This window comes from Larimichthys crocea, chromosome XII, assembly GCF_000972845.2.
Source record: "Larimichthys crocea isolate SSNF chromosome XII, L_crocea_2.0, whole genome shotgun sequence".
NCBI lineage: Eukaryota > Metazoa > Chordata > Actinopteri > Sciaenidae > Larimichthys > Larimichthys crocea.
In genome coordinates, this window is record NC_040022.1 from 8,422,271 (window position 1) to 8,437,012 (window position 14,742).

A 14,742-nucleotide genomic window follows, 5' to 3' on the forward strand; every position below is an offset into this window, starting at 1 on the left:
GACCTGTTCACCTGTGCCCAACCTGTTTATCTCTGTTGCTCTTCTCCGGCGCGTCGCTCAAGGATATATCCAAACCTCCGTCGTTTATAGTGAATGTTTGACTTTTAACTGGTTTCACGGAGTAAAGATTTCAGTCTTCAGGCGCTGTTTGTGTTTGTTTTTTTGATTCAGGTTTTTGAGTTTTTACTCACCGACTGCGTGGACTTCGACCTCGGTCAGCTACCTGTCTCAAACAAGGAAGTCCACAGTGTGCTGAGCCCTTTGTGACGGGCCATTTATAAATGGTAGTAAATGAGCTCGGTTGGGTATTCTGACAGGTGGTTTGATTCTCGATGTTGATCCTATAACTTTGACCTGTGGATACCTGAACGGGACAAAGCTGATTCCTCCCGGCACAAGGTGAGCTGTTTGTTGAACTGGTCATTTCAACTTTACTATAGTGTATTTTATAATTATGCATTGGTATAATAATAAAAATCTAGATTATTTACCAACTAGGCCGCATCAAATCCGCAGCCCTACACTGACTTGTTGTGCTCTCTGTCTGTTTTTAGATGAATATTTCTTTCCAGGACGTGGATTCATCAGCCGAAAATAATTCTATTGTTCACCTGGATGCACCAATCCTCCCTGACAAGTCCAATATGACCATTATTCGAACAAGTAACGGGTCGATCATACAGGACCAGATGTTTTTAAACACCCTGGCTGCACAGGCCCTCTCAGGGATATTTGTCTTCTCCGCCTTGCTGATAACATGCCACCAGGTAAGTGTGTGTCATTTCACTAAATACCCATGCTTGAAGAAACTTAAATCACTGCAGCATTGCTCAACCTGTAATGTGGTTGGAGAATGACAGATTGCACCTCCGTTGCCAGAAAAGGGAAACAAGCTCTTATATCTATAAAGCATTATTACTTTACAATACTCACAGCCTACTTATCTAGTCATAAAGCATTCCTTTTTTTTCCAGTCAGGTATTATTCTTCCTACTTTATGCTTGCACTGTCCCACTGCATCATGGGAAACATTTTGCTTACCTTATAATTTATGGTGCCTATCAAATTTAAAATCTATGAAAGTCTTTTAGCTGATTAAAGAACAATGCAAACACGACGGAGCTCTTTCTATGTGGGAGGAAATAATGATCAGAAAGAATCAATGACTCCACAAAGCCCACCTTTACCCAGAAAACATTTCATTGCTCCTATAAATGAGTGTTTTCTCTTGTGTGAGAGAGGTGCCCACTGTGCGCAGATGATAGCTTATCATTATGGTTTTATCATTTGCAGACAATGCAGAAGGGTGCAGTGTATTATCAACAGGGAAATCAGTTGATATTGAGATTTACAGCATTATAAAGGACGAGGGTGTTGTTGTCTTGTTTGCAGTTTTAATGTTGTGCCGCTGTAATAGTTCCCAGATTTAGTTGATTGAATATGTATATCTATCCAGCAGACCCAGGCTTGACGTCATATGCCTGTATCATGTAAACACGCATATGGTCATAACTGTATCTGTTATGTGGTGTAATTAATCAAAGAGTTGTTATTATTTGGGTAGCTTGCTATGCTTTTTTACCGTCCTTACAAAGCATCAACATGTTACATCATGTGATCCAATCCTTGTTCAGGGATTTGTGACTCAATATCCAGCAAATTGGTTTCTATCTTTTTTAATATAGTGCTTGTTTGGCCAAACACTTGCCAGCAAGACATTTTAATTGAACAAATAAATAGCAAGCTCACTACAGGGAGAATGGAGCAGGTTTGCTGGCATCCCTTCTGTCACACAGGGAGAATAAAATGGTCTGCAGGACCAGTGTTGCAATGCTGGCGGTGTTTCATCTGACTTGACTCCAGAGGATTGCTATAGACTGTTAAACTCACATTCTGAATACTAAGCACAGATAGACAATGACCTCAGATCCTCTTTGCTGTAAAGTCGCCAATGCTTTTCCAGCTGGTAATCACTGGAGTGTGGCTCATTTTTCTTGGTGGGCTTATTGGTCCCTTTGCAACTTGAAGCATTTGGGATTAAGAGCAGCAGACACTTATCGTAAGCTGTATGGCTGCGTCATGCCTGGCACATGTCCGTCTCATTTTGTCACAATTTGTACAATCTTTTCTGTTTTAGGTTTTTTATATATATATATATATATATATATAGATTATATATATAGATAATATATATATAGATATATATATATATGATTATAAAATATGTGTGTGTGTGTGTGTGTGTTTCAAAATTGTGGGCAGAAGTTGCAGAAACTGTTTTTCTTTCTACTTCTGTTCAGCATACATCTATGGATTACTGTTATGTCAGCATTATGGAGTCGGGCAGGACATAGGTTTTTCTGGCTTTTCAGGCAAATGGAGGACATCAGTCTCCAGTCGGCTTCCCTTCACATGTAGAGATGGCCAAATGAATCACACCCCCACCCTCACAGTAATCAGGCTTTAATGTGCAGCCTCTAATGGGCATTTAATCAAGCTGAATGCGTCAAGCAGAGTGAGACTCTGAATGTTGAGCTTGCTCCTACATATGGAGGTTTTTTAAAAAGTAAAAATGTTCAGACCAAAAGTACAAAATAATGAGCTTCAGTCATTAGAAAAATGACATGTTCACTTTTCAGAATAGTTTAATCGCTTGAGTCATTTTTCAAGCAAAGATTTATATGTTGTTTTTTTTTTGTTTTTTTGTCCTGTCTGATTGTACACTGAATATTTTTTGGGTCTGGGGCAAAGCAATTTGTCTACATCATCTTCAGTTTCAGGAAATTATAGTCAACACATTTCACTAATTTTTGATATTTTATTGACAAATGATGATGAAATTGCCTGCAAAGGTAACTAGAATGAATTGATAATGACAATTTACTGCTGTTTGTGGTTATGATTTCAAAATAGGAGAAGTTTTAAATTAATAAGAGTTATGACTTCTCATATCTCACAGCACATTAAAATACAAGGGTGATTGAATACAATATTCAATTGCTGCATTTTGTTGCAAAGAGGATCCATTTTTTACAAAACCTGAAGGTATTCACTTCACAGCTGCACAAGACAAAGAAAAGCAAGAAATCATCACATTAGAGAAACTTGAGCCCAACAAGGTTAGTTCATTGGTTCAGGTTGGTCATCAATTAACAATGGTATTTTTTTTTCTGCTATCAGACTAATCAGTGATGATTGAATCGGCTCATTTTTCGATATATGATGAGGCAACACATGGTCGTGATGCTTTGTTTGTTTTCTTTCTCTTTAGAGAGATATTAGTCAGCAGTGGGTTGAGCTTAGTGTGATTACTTGGAATGCCCCCTCGCACTCAATTAGTTGACTAATGGGTCATAAGCATCTTGGTCGACTCATCTTTTAAATGGTCTTTTTATGAAGAATGAGTCATCATTCCCACGTCTGTTGCATCACAATATTATTCCCTAAAATGCTCTTCATTCGAAAAGCACTTTCTGCACGACTGCAGTCGTCTGCGGAGGGACAATAATATCAGAGAAACAATGTGACTGATGTTCCTATTAAAGATAGAGTCGGTGATGTCTTTCAGGCTTTCAAACGTTTTTGTTATATTTTGTTCTTCTTTAACATTTTGGCAGCAGTCAGTAAATCAAAAGCTTTGGGGGGAAAAGACAAACATTAGGGAAGGGCTGTTGCAGGACTGTAATTATTCCAGACAATTTATTTATTTGGCCTGAATGGCCGACCTTCCTGCTTACTCCTCCTGTGCACTCATTACACATAAAAACGTGCCTTGAGGGAGTGGTTTTGGAGCGAGGCCTGAAGGAAGGAGTGGGATTTTTTTTTTCAGGTTGGGTACTTTCAAAATCGAGCCGTCTCTTGCTAGTCTCTCTTTAAATCTGCTATTAGTTCAGTTGAAGAGCTTACGGCAGTTTCCCCACAGCTTTATGTTGCAAGAGCTTTGTTTTTGATTTGTTAACACTGGTGTGACTGCCCAACCTAGCATTACCTGAGATTTAACTGTACTCAGACAGACTACTTACACAGTTGAAAACATATCTTACTTTATTGACAGATCATACGGTGTAGTATTTGCTTGAGATCAGATGGATAACCCAATCCTTAATTCAGCCTCAGTACAGTAGCAAGTTGTATATTTCAGTATGGACTAATTCATCACTGGAATGTGGCTCATGTGTGTAACAACGGCTACATCAGGTAATAGTTCTCTCTTATCTAAAAACTTTGCCTTGTCTGAAAAACTAGGTCACTGAGAAGATTGATAACTAGATCGTCTGTCATATGCTGCTGTGCATATTCCAATACATGTTGTCAGCTGCACTACATTTCATTCATGGAGGCCATGTGGTGGTTTAAAGTTAAGACCTTTTTATCAGCTCAGTAAAAGAACTTTGTATTGTGTATTTACTCATCTTGTAGTCCACTTTTGTATGTAATGTTAAGCTGTACAGTTTTAAGCTGAAATGATTTGGAAGGTCTTTAAACTGGCTGATCTCTCTTTATTCTCAACCATGCTGCTGTATTTCACAGTGGCAGATCTTTACAGAGACAGAGCAGATGACGTAGCAAGATAAAATGTAGCTATAAATAATGTCATCCCCGTAAAGAATTTATCTGATTGTTTTCTGTTTTCGGTTGACTGACATATCATGTTGATCACACCCATGTGGGTTATATCTTGTCACTGTCAAAGCTTTAGGAAAACTGCAAACTTATTTGTTACAGGTATTTTTTGCCTTCTCTCACCAAGGTGTCTGATGAACTTGAATCACAAGGTCTTTGTATAACAAAGTTACTGTCATATTATTTTATTTCTGGTATATTTGTGAAGCGTCTTACATTTGATAATTAATTATCACAAATATAACAAATAGTTGTATAGTGAAAAATAAAAAAGTAGATGAAACAATAATGTAGCCCCAGTCAAGTTATTTCACTTCTGAAAACCTTTGTTTTGTTACATATTTTAGTGAAAGCAGGGTACATTTCCCAAGGCAGTGCAGCCTACATGTTGGCTACAGTATAAACAGTAATTTATTTTAATTTCATACATCATGAGCAGGAATTAAGCTTCCTAGTTATTTAATTTGGTAGTCTATTCTGTGTTTCTCCAACAATGCTTGCCAAGATATGGGAATTTGCATTTTCTTGTTAACTAATGTTTTTCATGCTTTGTTATTCTCTTCATTGTAGATCTATACACACCTTCGGTCCTACACTGTTCCCAATGAGCAGCGCTACATCATCCGCATCCTTTTTATCGTGCCAGTGTATGCATTTGATTCTTGGCTCAGCCTGCTCTTCATCAGCAATGACCAGTACTATGTCTACTTTGACTCTGTTCGAGACTGCTATGAAGGTAAGTGCTGGATAACATCTTTTCAGCCACGGAGAGCCCTGCTCTTATATTTTAGATGGTTGCCAGGAAAGGGAAGACGAGTAACTGCCCAAACTAGTTTTTCACAGTCATTGTTGTCATGTTAGAAGACCTCATTATTTGAGGTGTTGCATTTCTAGGAGGGGTAATTTTAGGAGGATATTTGTTTCTTTTTGTGCACTTGTTAATGGTGTTCCCAAAGAAAGGGCAACAGCTTTAAACTTATAAAATGAATGTGTAATTCTGCGTTCAAATATTATACAAACCCTGTTCTGTCCATTGGAGTTTAATTGCCTTTATATAACTGTAATTATGTATTGAAGTTTTAAGACCAAAGCACTTCACCAATGGCAAAGGTGAACCATATGCAAAATGGATTACAAGTAATTTGAGAAAGGGAAAAGTAGGAAATACATTATTCAGGAGATTAGTTTTCAGTTTGCAGGCCAATTTTGTGGCTGATTGATAGTGCAGCGCATCAGAAAGCAGGGAGACTGGAATACCACCAGCGGCTATGGCTAAAACATAATGAACCTTCTCTTGACTGGACACCATCTGCATTAGCTTCATTTAATCCCTCCTTAAATAGCAACAAAGGATTAGGAAGGGATTTCCAAGACACAGAACCCTTGGAAGCTTCTTAATGTAAGGAGTGAAACATTTATTGTTCCAAAATGTAGGACTAATTATTTTTTATCATGTGGACGTTCTCTCCTCTAAAATGATTTGACCTTTTTTTTTTTTTAATAAACTTTATAATTAAGTGATGAAAAATTATTCTACAGTTAAGTCATGCCATGAAAATATGTATGGTACATTGTTTAAAGAAGTAACTCTTCTCTTTGTTTTACAGCATTTGTCATTTACAATTTCCTGAGTCTGTCCTTTGAGTATCTGGGAGGAGAGAGTGCAATCATGTCAGAGATTCGAGGGAAGCCTATACAGTGAGTGCTCTCATTCCAGTTCTCCATTCAGCTGTGGCATTTTTTTTTTTGCTTTTCAAATAATAAGAGAACAGCTGACAGAAGTAATAAATACATGTTTCATTTACATCATGTAAATCGACTGGGCATGTTTACAATCATAAATATGTGTATGTGCATCTTGCTGCCCTTAGCGTTTAGTTTGAACGTCACGGTGAAAGAGCAGGCAATAAATATCTGTGTTTGTTAATCTGTGACAGTTATCCTTTATCTGAGAGCCTTTGACCAGCCTTAGATAGGTGAGGCTTAATGGCTGACTCAGCCAGAGAGAAGCAGCTCATGATGGCATTGCTTAACACCAGTCTTCACTTCAAAAACCACTGCACTGCCATGCTGTCACGCGTCCTTTAGGTTTTCCATAGACATCCGGCGTTTCCTTTCTGAAACCAGTGACAGCTCTACTTTTCCAGCGAATAAATTTAAATCACCATAAAGCATTTCACGCAAAGCATGGTCTTTATTGATGTAAGAGCATAACTCACACTGTTAAAGTATGTCCCATTTATCTGTCGTGCTGCTGATTTAATGTAAGTTTATGTGTATGTGTCATTACCATGCTCGCAGTTCGTGTTAGCATGTTAGAAACATGATCGCAGCATTATAGTAGCACATCAATGCTACTCCCATTATAATTATTCTTGCACATCAGTATTGGATTATGTTTAATATGTCATCTTTCCATAAGATTAGAAGTGCTTGAATAAAACACCTCAGATGTGCACAGGTTCTGTGGGAAGCAAGGCAGAGAATACTATTATGTTCACTCTTAAGGTAGATCCTGATTTGTTTCTCAAATTCAATTTGACTGAATATCTATGCTCTTATTTGCAAGTGATTAGGATACATCTGTGTCTGCTGACCGGCGACATATCTGTGTTGGTTTAAAAAGAGAGATAAGGTACATCAAAACAATTGTTTCAAAATGTTATTGTACTTTTTGTGATGATTAGGAGTATGAAAAATACCTCAAGTCCTCTGAACAACATCTAAGGGTTATGAGAATATGCTCAGCTGCATTGGAATGACTGTGAGCTGTTGTTTAGGATGAGGTTGGGTTTAGTCCCAATCTTTCTCTCTGCTGCCTTCAGGCAAAGTCTGACTTTCTCACCAATTCTTTTCCAAACTCCTCCAAACACCACCGACTTAGAGTAGTAATACAATAAACAGAGAACGGATCCAAAAATGTAATTACATACTGAAACCAGAACTTCTTCTTCAAAAAAGTCTAGTCTTCCCTCTTTTGTCCAGCTCCTCAGCTCCCACTTTGTTGTTGGCGTGTTAGCGTGGCAAAGACGACGTAAGCCCAAGAAGCCTTTAAATACACTGTCTCACATGACACTTTGACCTACTATACATGTTACATATATTGTTCTATAGACACGGTAAATCACAGCTATACTTGTTTTGCACTAATGCCTCAAATCCCAGTATTTCCAATTACAAATATGATGTAAGCAGCTTGGCTTTCAGTTGACATGATTGGCTTTTGCATAGCTCTAAATTATTCCCAATTGGGACTTGGTCATGTAGGAAGCTTTGCATAAACAATATAGTCTCTGACTTTTGTCAGTTGTCAGTGCCAATTTTTGATTACTTGTAACCCTATTCATTTGTTTTTGTGTGTGTGTGTGTTTTGTTTTGTTTTGGTTTTATAGTTTTGTTTCCACATGTGAATGAATGAATATTAGAGAAACCTTTTAATACATTGGAGGCAAAATATAACAAATTTCAGTACTAATGCAGTATTATCAGCTAATATTGCCAACAATTATTTTCATTATCGATTAGTCTGCCGATTTTTTTCTTGATTAACTGATTAGTTGTATTTTCTATGTCAGAAAAATAATGAAAATGCCCATCATAGTTTCTCAGAGCTCAATGCTAAAATCTTCAGATGTCATTTGTTCAACCAACAGTCTGAAACCCAAAGATATTCAGTTTATAGCAACCCTTACTGACAGTGAGGAAAGAGCAGATGTTGTTATAATTCATTTTCTGTTGTTTGATTTCACAAATCAATTAATCATCTAATAGTCATTAGCTCTAATGTCAACGAAAACTTAACATGCACGCAAGCTACAGTAGTGTTTATTTTATGGCTGTGGGATTACATCATACATGTATTTACTTGTCGCTCAATGCATGTATTTGTCTATTGTGTATCATGTACTGTATATCATGTAGATGATATATGATGTTGAATAACTAATTTCTTGCTGTCTGTCATAGGTCAAGTTGTCTGTATGGTACCTGCTGCCTTGTCGGAATGAGCTACTCCATCGGCTTTTTAAGATTCTGCAAACAGGTGAGCTTAAATCATCCCCTTATCTCTGCTCTAGAGATTCTCCTTTGGGCCACAGAAATAAACGTGCACATGTTGAAAATAAGAATACATCAAATTGTCAAAAAAAAAAAAAAGCCAAAACAAATTACCATTCTGCCCAGATCTCCAGACTGCTTTAAAATGACAGCTGTTATAATTGGCTGTGTGCTTTTCAGTGGATAACATCCACTAGTTTAAAAAAAGGAAAACAAAAGCAATTGAGGCTAGGTGAAAGCTGCTTGATAATAAACACAGAGAGATGATATGAGCTGTCAGCGCAGAACTCTTTCCCAGTGTCTTGGGATGCCACACAAGCTCCCTATCTAACACTGATGGAAATTGGAACTGAGAGTTATGTCTTCAAAACAGAATACATGGTGAAATTAGTTTTTGTTTTTTTTAATAAACTGCAAGTGATAAACACTCAATGTGCTTTTAAAAGGGAACGTTTACACGTTCTCTCTGGTGGTATACAATAGGTTAAAGGAATCCTACTTAAAGGATATTTCTTTTGCTGGAGGACAATTTAAGATCAGCACTATGGATTTTAAAAAGTGAGTTAGTCAGTTGAGTGCAGTGAAACCTGGAGGAAGGGCTCAGATTTCTGCTTTTAAAATAGGTCTTCTTCATTAACATTTATTCAACAGAAAATTTCAAAAATCAATATATCGAACACGAGTGATTTAAATTCTGTTTTGCAGAGCAGCTCCCTCGAAGCGAGTGACTACCTGGATACAAAATAATGATGAGCCATTGTTGCACATATTAATGTATTCAAACTGGATTACTGAAGAACTCAATTATATTGAGCACATAATGTTGTGACTTGGAGACTGTGTTAGCCTTTGAGAGAAAACTCAAGCCAAATACTGAAACTTTAAACATTAAAATTCTTCGCACATTTTTGGGCAAGTGTCCGTGTGTAATTAGAAGAGAGGTTAACAAATGAATCATTGATATAGCAAAACAGCCTAGAGTTATGGTTGTTCTTGGAGATAAGGTTGGAGGATAAGCTGCTCCTGCATCCTAAACTGACATTCTGGTCTTAAGCCCTTTATCATATTGTAGGACACTTTAGGGCCTTTTTTTTCCTGAAACTGGGCACAAGAATACTCCTGTGGACCCCGGTAGCAGCTGTTGAACTGGTGAGGGACATAGGAGAAACAAATAATGAGATAAATAAAATGCAATTGCATATGGCTGTGACTAACTCAATTTTGCAGTTTTGGTGGCATAGACTTGGCGCTACAGCTTTAGTATACAACCTTATTAATATACATACATTATTCCATAAATATAGTATACCGTTGTACATACAATAAGGTTATTATTAGGAGGAGACAGAATCACTCCTCATCTAGAGAGGAAAAAAAAGCACTCCTCCACGAATCACCATGAAGTCCTAAAACACAAATATACCACACATGATTAATTTAAGATAACATGAAAAATGCTGTCAAAATCCACACGTTACAGTAGCTTTATTTGTAACCGTAATTAGACAACAACTATACTAACTTATCCTACTATAAAATAATAAAATAATATTTTTTGCACATGTTTAACTACCGTCTGGCAAATGTGCATTGTAACTGTGCTACAGCTGGCTTTGCACCAGCATTATAATAAGATGCTTCACACGTCTGGCTTTCTTACATTCTTTCACTACATAAATGCATGGTGATAGTTTAGTTTTGTTTCTCTCAAAGAGAAGAGTAGTGGGAAGAATACACAAGCAGTTGAAAAAAATTATGCTGAGCACAAGTTTTTCTATTTTTTTTTATTTTTTAGAAAGGCCTCTGAGAGTTTACTTGCAGAAATTAAAGATGCAAAAGTGGGCAGCAGCACAGAGGCTCGGAGGAGAGTGTAATACATAGATTGCATAATAAACTGTTAGCAGTTCAGCTCAGGAGAAATTAAAAAAAATCACTTCTGTCATTACTCGTCACCACTGAACTACAGCAATGAAGAAGTGCAAATTATAATGGAGGGGAAATCATTTCCAGCTGTGAATTCTCTATGAAACATGATTTAGTATTGTAATAGAAAACCCTGGCAGGTTGCTAACAAAAGATGGGAAAAGTCAAATGTGGTGAAGATAGCAGATGTGCATATTATCCTACATTCACACAACCCTTTGATACAGCAGTATGCAATAGAGATGTTATTCAAGCCTTTTTAGTATTCAAGTATGTAGAATTAACATATCTCTTATCCTACATTTGTTGAGTGCAGTGTACACTGACACTGGCATGTGGCTTAGTATTTAAGTTTCCTAATAGGTCTGTTTAGAGTCTGTGGTTGGCTCCTTATCCACAAGCATTATGAGCATGCGTTTTGAATATTAAGCATAGCAGGTAGTCTCATGCAAAATTCTTCAACAAGCTGACTCAGGGTAAGGAAAGGCTGTCAGTACTAAAAGCTTTTAAAAAATCATCAATATAAATAAATGATTATTGATGTTATTTTGTTAAGCACACACCAACTCAAGCCATTAAAAAAAAATAAAAAAAAATCCTCCCTCTGTCTAATCAAGTTGGACACTCCTGGTCTGTTGCTTTCAAGTGCTGCAGCAGTGATGGAAGTTTAGATCAGCCTGTGTCAAATTGGTTGGTTCAGGCTTCAATACACAACACAGAGGACACCTGTCCTCCAGACTTATATTGCATGCAGGTCTACATCCCCCTGCATCCTCTGTTCTCCCATTCAATCCCTATCCACATCAGCATTAGGACATTGCCATCAGTATCAGTTTACTTTGTAGGACTGAAGGAAAGTCGGCTTTATCTTGATTGATTTTAAGTATTTTGATGAAAGCAATAGTTTGACATTTAGGAAATAGACTTTTTTTCAGTAGTTGGATTGAGGCGATTGAGATGAGTCTTATATCTGTCTGTTTCCAAAGTAACTGCTCACATGATAAAGAAAGAAACATGAAGTGTAAAAAGGACAAAAGAGATATGTAAGTAGGCAGACTTCTAGTCTGTGTGATAACCTAAACAGACAGATACTGTATGAGAAATCTTCTCATCTAACTCGCCGTCAGAACGGTAACAAGCATATTTCCCAAAATGTTTAACTATTCCTTTAAATCACAACTCGCTCCAAAGACAAGACAGATGTCAAAAGGTGAGAAATGGCCACTGGTTAGGTGAAAGTGATTCAGACACATGGACACCTGCTTGCCAGTGAGCATTTACATATCGTTTGCATCTAATGAAATGTACAAACAGATTCTGACGTCCTTCCTCCTCCCTCAGCCTCCTCCTCCTCTTCCATGGTGTCCTTGCTTGTTTGGGTGTCTCACTCTGAATTGTAATGTGTTCTCCAGGCGACTCTCCAGTTCTGCGTTGTCAAACCCATCATGGCAGTCATCACAATCATCCTGCAGGCCTTTGGCAAATATCACGATGGAGATTTTAAGTGAGCAGTACCACTCTTTCCATTTCATTCTTTATGTATCTCATGCTTCCATATCATTGCCAGCAGCCTTGGTTTTGCTGTTTATATGCGCATGGAAACAATTTGCAAATGGAGATAATTATATCACCTCTTCACAGTTGACACGATTTAGAATTAAAAGGTTTAATTTCAAGCAGAAAGTACTGGGTTCAAACTTTCCTGTGAGTGTGTGCAGGTATGGCTCTATGTTGTCACGATCCTAGCCGTAATCACAGCCCCTTGAGTATTGCTGGTATTGCAAACAATACTTGAGAGTTTTGTGAAATATGAACCAAAGAAATGATATCACTTGATATTAAGTTTTCCTAAAAGTAAGTGTAGTAAGTGTTCTGAAATGAAGACCCTTAATTCTTATTGTATGTTACCCTCAGTGAAGCACAGTGTTATTAGATGCATTGTTTCATTTCATACTTTTACTTTGGACGTCATGTAATACAAAGACGGGGATAAATTGCAGACTGACAAATTTAATTTCAGTGTATTTTCAGTCGTACCAGGCGGGGCCAATAAGGGTCTCAACAGAATATGGAGAGGGTATTACATTCAATAAAATTGTCTCTTCAAAAGCTATAAAATCTGCAGCCCATAAACTCTGTCTGAATTATTTTCAGATGCTCTTCTCCGCCTCTCAGTTCAGCGTCTCTTTCTGAAGATTCAGCTGTGACAACACTTGTTTCTAAACTATTCAGAAAAAGCACAGAGTTCAACAAGGGCTTAAGGCAGAGGTTTCCTATCAAGCTTCAAATCATTATCCTCTTACTGCCACGCTAAAAGATAGACGCGATAAATTCTTCCTGCTTATTTCTCCATATACTTCAACAGCAAAATTAGCAGGCAGTAATAACTTTTATTCATGTCTTTCTTAAAGCTGTGTAGCAAGACCATGATGATCCACAGATTGTTTACTCATACGCTTTCAGCCAACCATGCACTCTATACTGCATGGGAGTAATTAGTGTAGTCACAGCTGAGTCCTCAGGGAGGCTCTCCAGAATGCAGAGGTTAGAAAGGCAGGCTGACAATGAAATATAGACAAATCTGCCTGTTTATTGGATGCATCCTGAAATAAAAAGGCTGAGTACAAACGGGCTTTATTAACTGCTTCAAATAAGAGGACAAAAAGTCTGTATTTCCAGCTGCAAAATGGCTGGCTTTTCATTCAGCCCAATGGATTTAAAACAAGAGCAAATTAAAGAACCGGCATTGTGCGTAGCTGCACACGGGCATGTCATATGATCACAAATGGAAAAATGTCATAGAGTTTTACTTTTAACCAGATATATTCTGTAACTATGGTGCTTTTCCTGCTCTCTTTCTTTGCAGTATAAATGGAGGATACCTATATATCACAATCATCTACAACTTCTCAGTCAGCCTGGCTCTCTATGCTCTATTCCTCTTCTTCTTCGCAACAAGTGACTTGCTCAGGCCGTACGAACCAGTGCTCAAATTCCTCACAATCAAATCAGTTATCTTCCTATCCTTCTGGCAAGGTAAGTCCACCCCTCTTCTCCTTTTTTTTATGGATCACTGTCAATACACAGAAGTATAAATTGCTAATGAAAAAATTGCTGCTTTTGTAGGAATGGTCCTCGCCATCCTGGAGCGCTGCGGCGTCATACCCAACGCGCTCTTCATCGAGGGGCACGAGGTCGGCGCCGGCACGGTGGCAGCCGGCTGGCAGAACTTTATCATTTGCATTGAAATGTTCTTTGCTGCTATTGCCCTACGATATGCCTTCACCTGCACCGTCTACCAGGAGAAAAAAAATGAAGTGCCGGGTAAGAGCTGTAGTCCGTATATAGGCAAAAGCTGTTGAACTGATCATTACCTCATGCCCTCTTCTTGCAAATATGTCGACATGTTCCGAGGTTAATTGCCCTCCTCCCCCACAGAATAAGGAGTGACACAAGCTTGAAAGTGTTAGCAGTAACAGTAATTGCATCCCTCCATGCATTTTGCAGCCATTTAGCCAGAGTCAGACTGACACTTGAAGTTAGATTTCACATTCAGTCATTCAGTTTTAACTGATACACAAGCTGGAATGTCTACATATTTATAATTTTGTGCTTATATTAAATCCAGTGCTGTTGTTATCAGTGTATGTGTCAGGCAGGCGGGGAGTCAGCAGGTGCTTTCATCAGCCTAAAGGCGCACATTATTACTCGTAGCCCAGAGGACAGTTGACAGTAAAGCAATGTGGAAGAAGATGAAGAGGAATTCAGAGCGACAGTACAGTAACTAGCGGGGAGTGAGCGACACCCCTTTGACGTCAATGCTGCTTGCAAGTAAATTGCAAATGGAAGTCATGGGAAAAGCCTTCAGCAGAGATATCAATCATTTTGCCGTTTTTTTTTTTTCCTGCTACAGGAAACCCCTCTGTCACTATTGAACTGCTTAACATGCAGAAGTACTGGATTAGATGATGAAAACTTTCTGTATCAGCTTGATATGACCATTTATTTTTAAGATAATGGGATGAAATGATTGGTTTTCATCCTCAGCCAATTTTCCCTGTTCATATCCGTTTATTTCTCTCGTCGTCTAGTGAAAGTATAATAATAATGTTGCTTCAGCCCTCCTATAACTGAACTTTT

The 14,742-nt window shown here is 38.0% G+C and overlaps 1 protein-coding gene across 1 annotated transcript in view; it reads left to right on the forward strand.

Annotated features, from left to right (window-relative positions):
* Positions 1 to 14,742, forward strand: part of tmem184a (transmembrane protein 184a) — a 17,306-nt gene continuing 2,564 nt past the window's right edge. Inside the window, exons 1-8 of the mRNA XM_010730564.3 lie at positions 1 to 399; positions 555 to 767; positions 5,194 to 5,359; positions 6,231 to 6,321; positions 8,590 to 8,665; positions 12,015 to 12,106; positions 13,469 to 13,638; positions 13,729 to 13,926. Coding sequence (XP_010728866.2) covers positions 555 to 767; positions 5,194 to 5,359; positions 6,231 to 6,321; positions 8,590 to 8,665; positions 12,015 to 12,106; positions 13,469 to 13,638; positions 13,729 to 13,926 — 1,006 coding nt within the window. The 5' untranslated portion in view covers positions 1 to 399. The remainder of the gene's footprint in view (positions 400 to 554; positions 768 to 5,193; positions 5,360 to 6,230; positions 6,322 to 8,589; positions 8,666 to 12,014; positions 12,107 to 13,468; positions 13,639 to 13,728; positions 13,927 to 14,742) is intronic.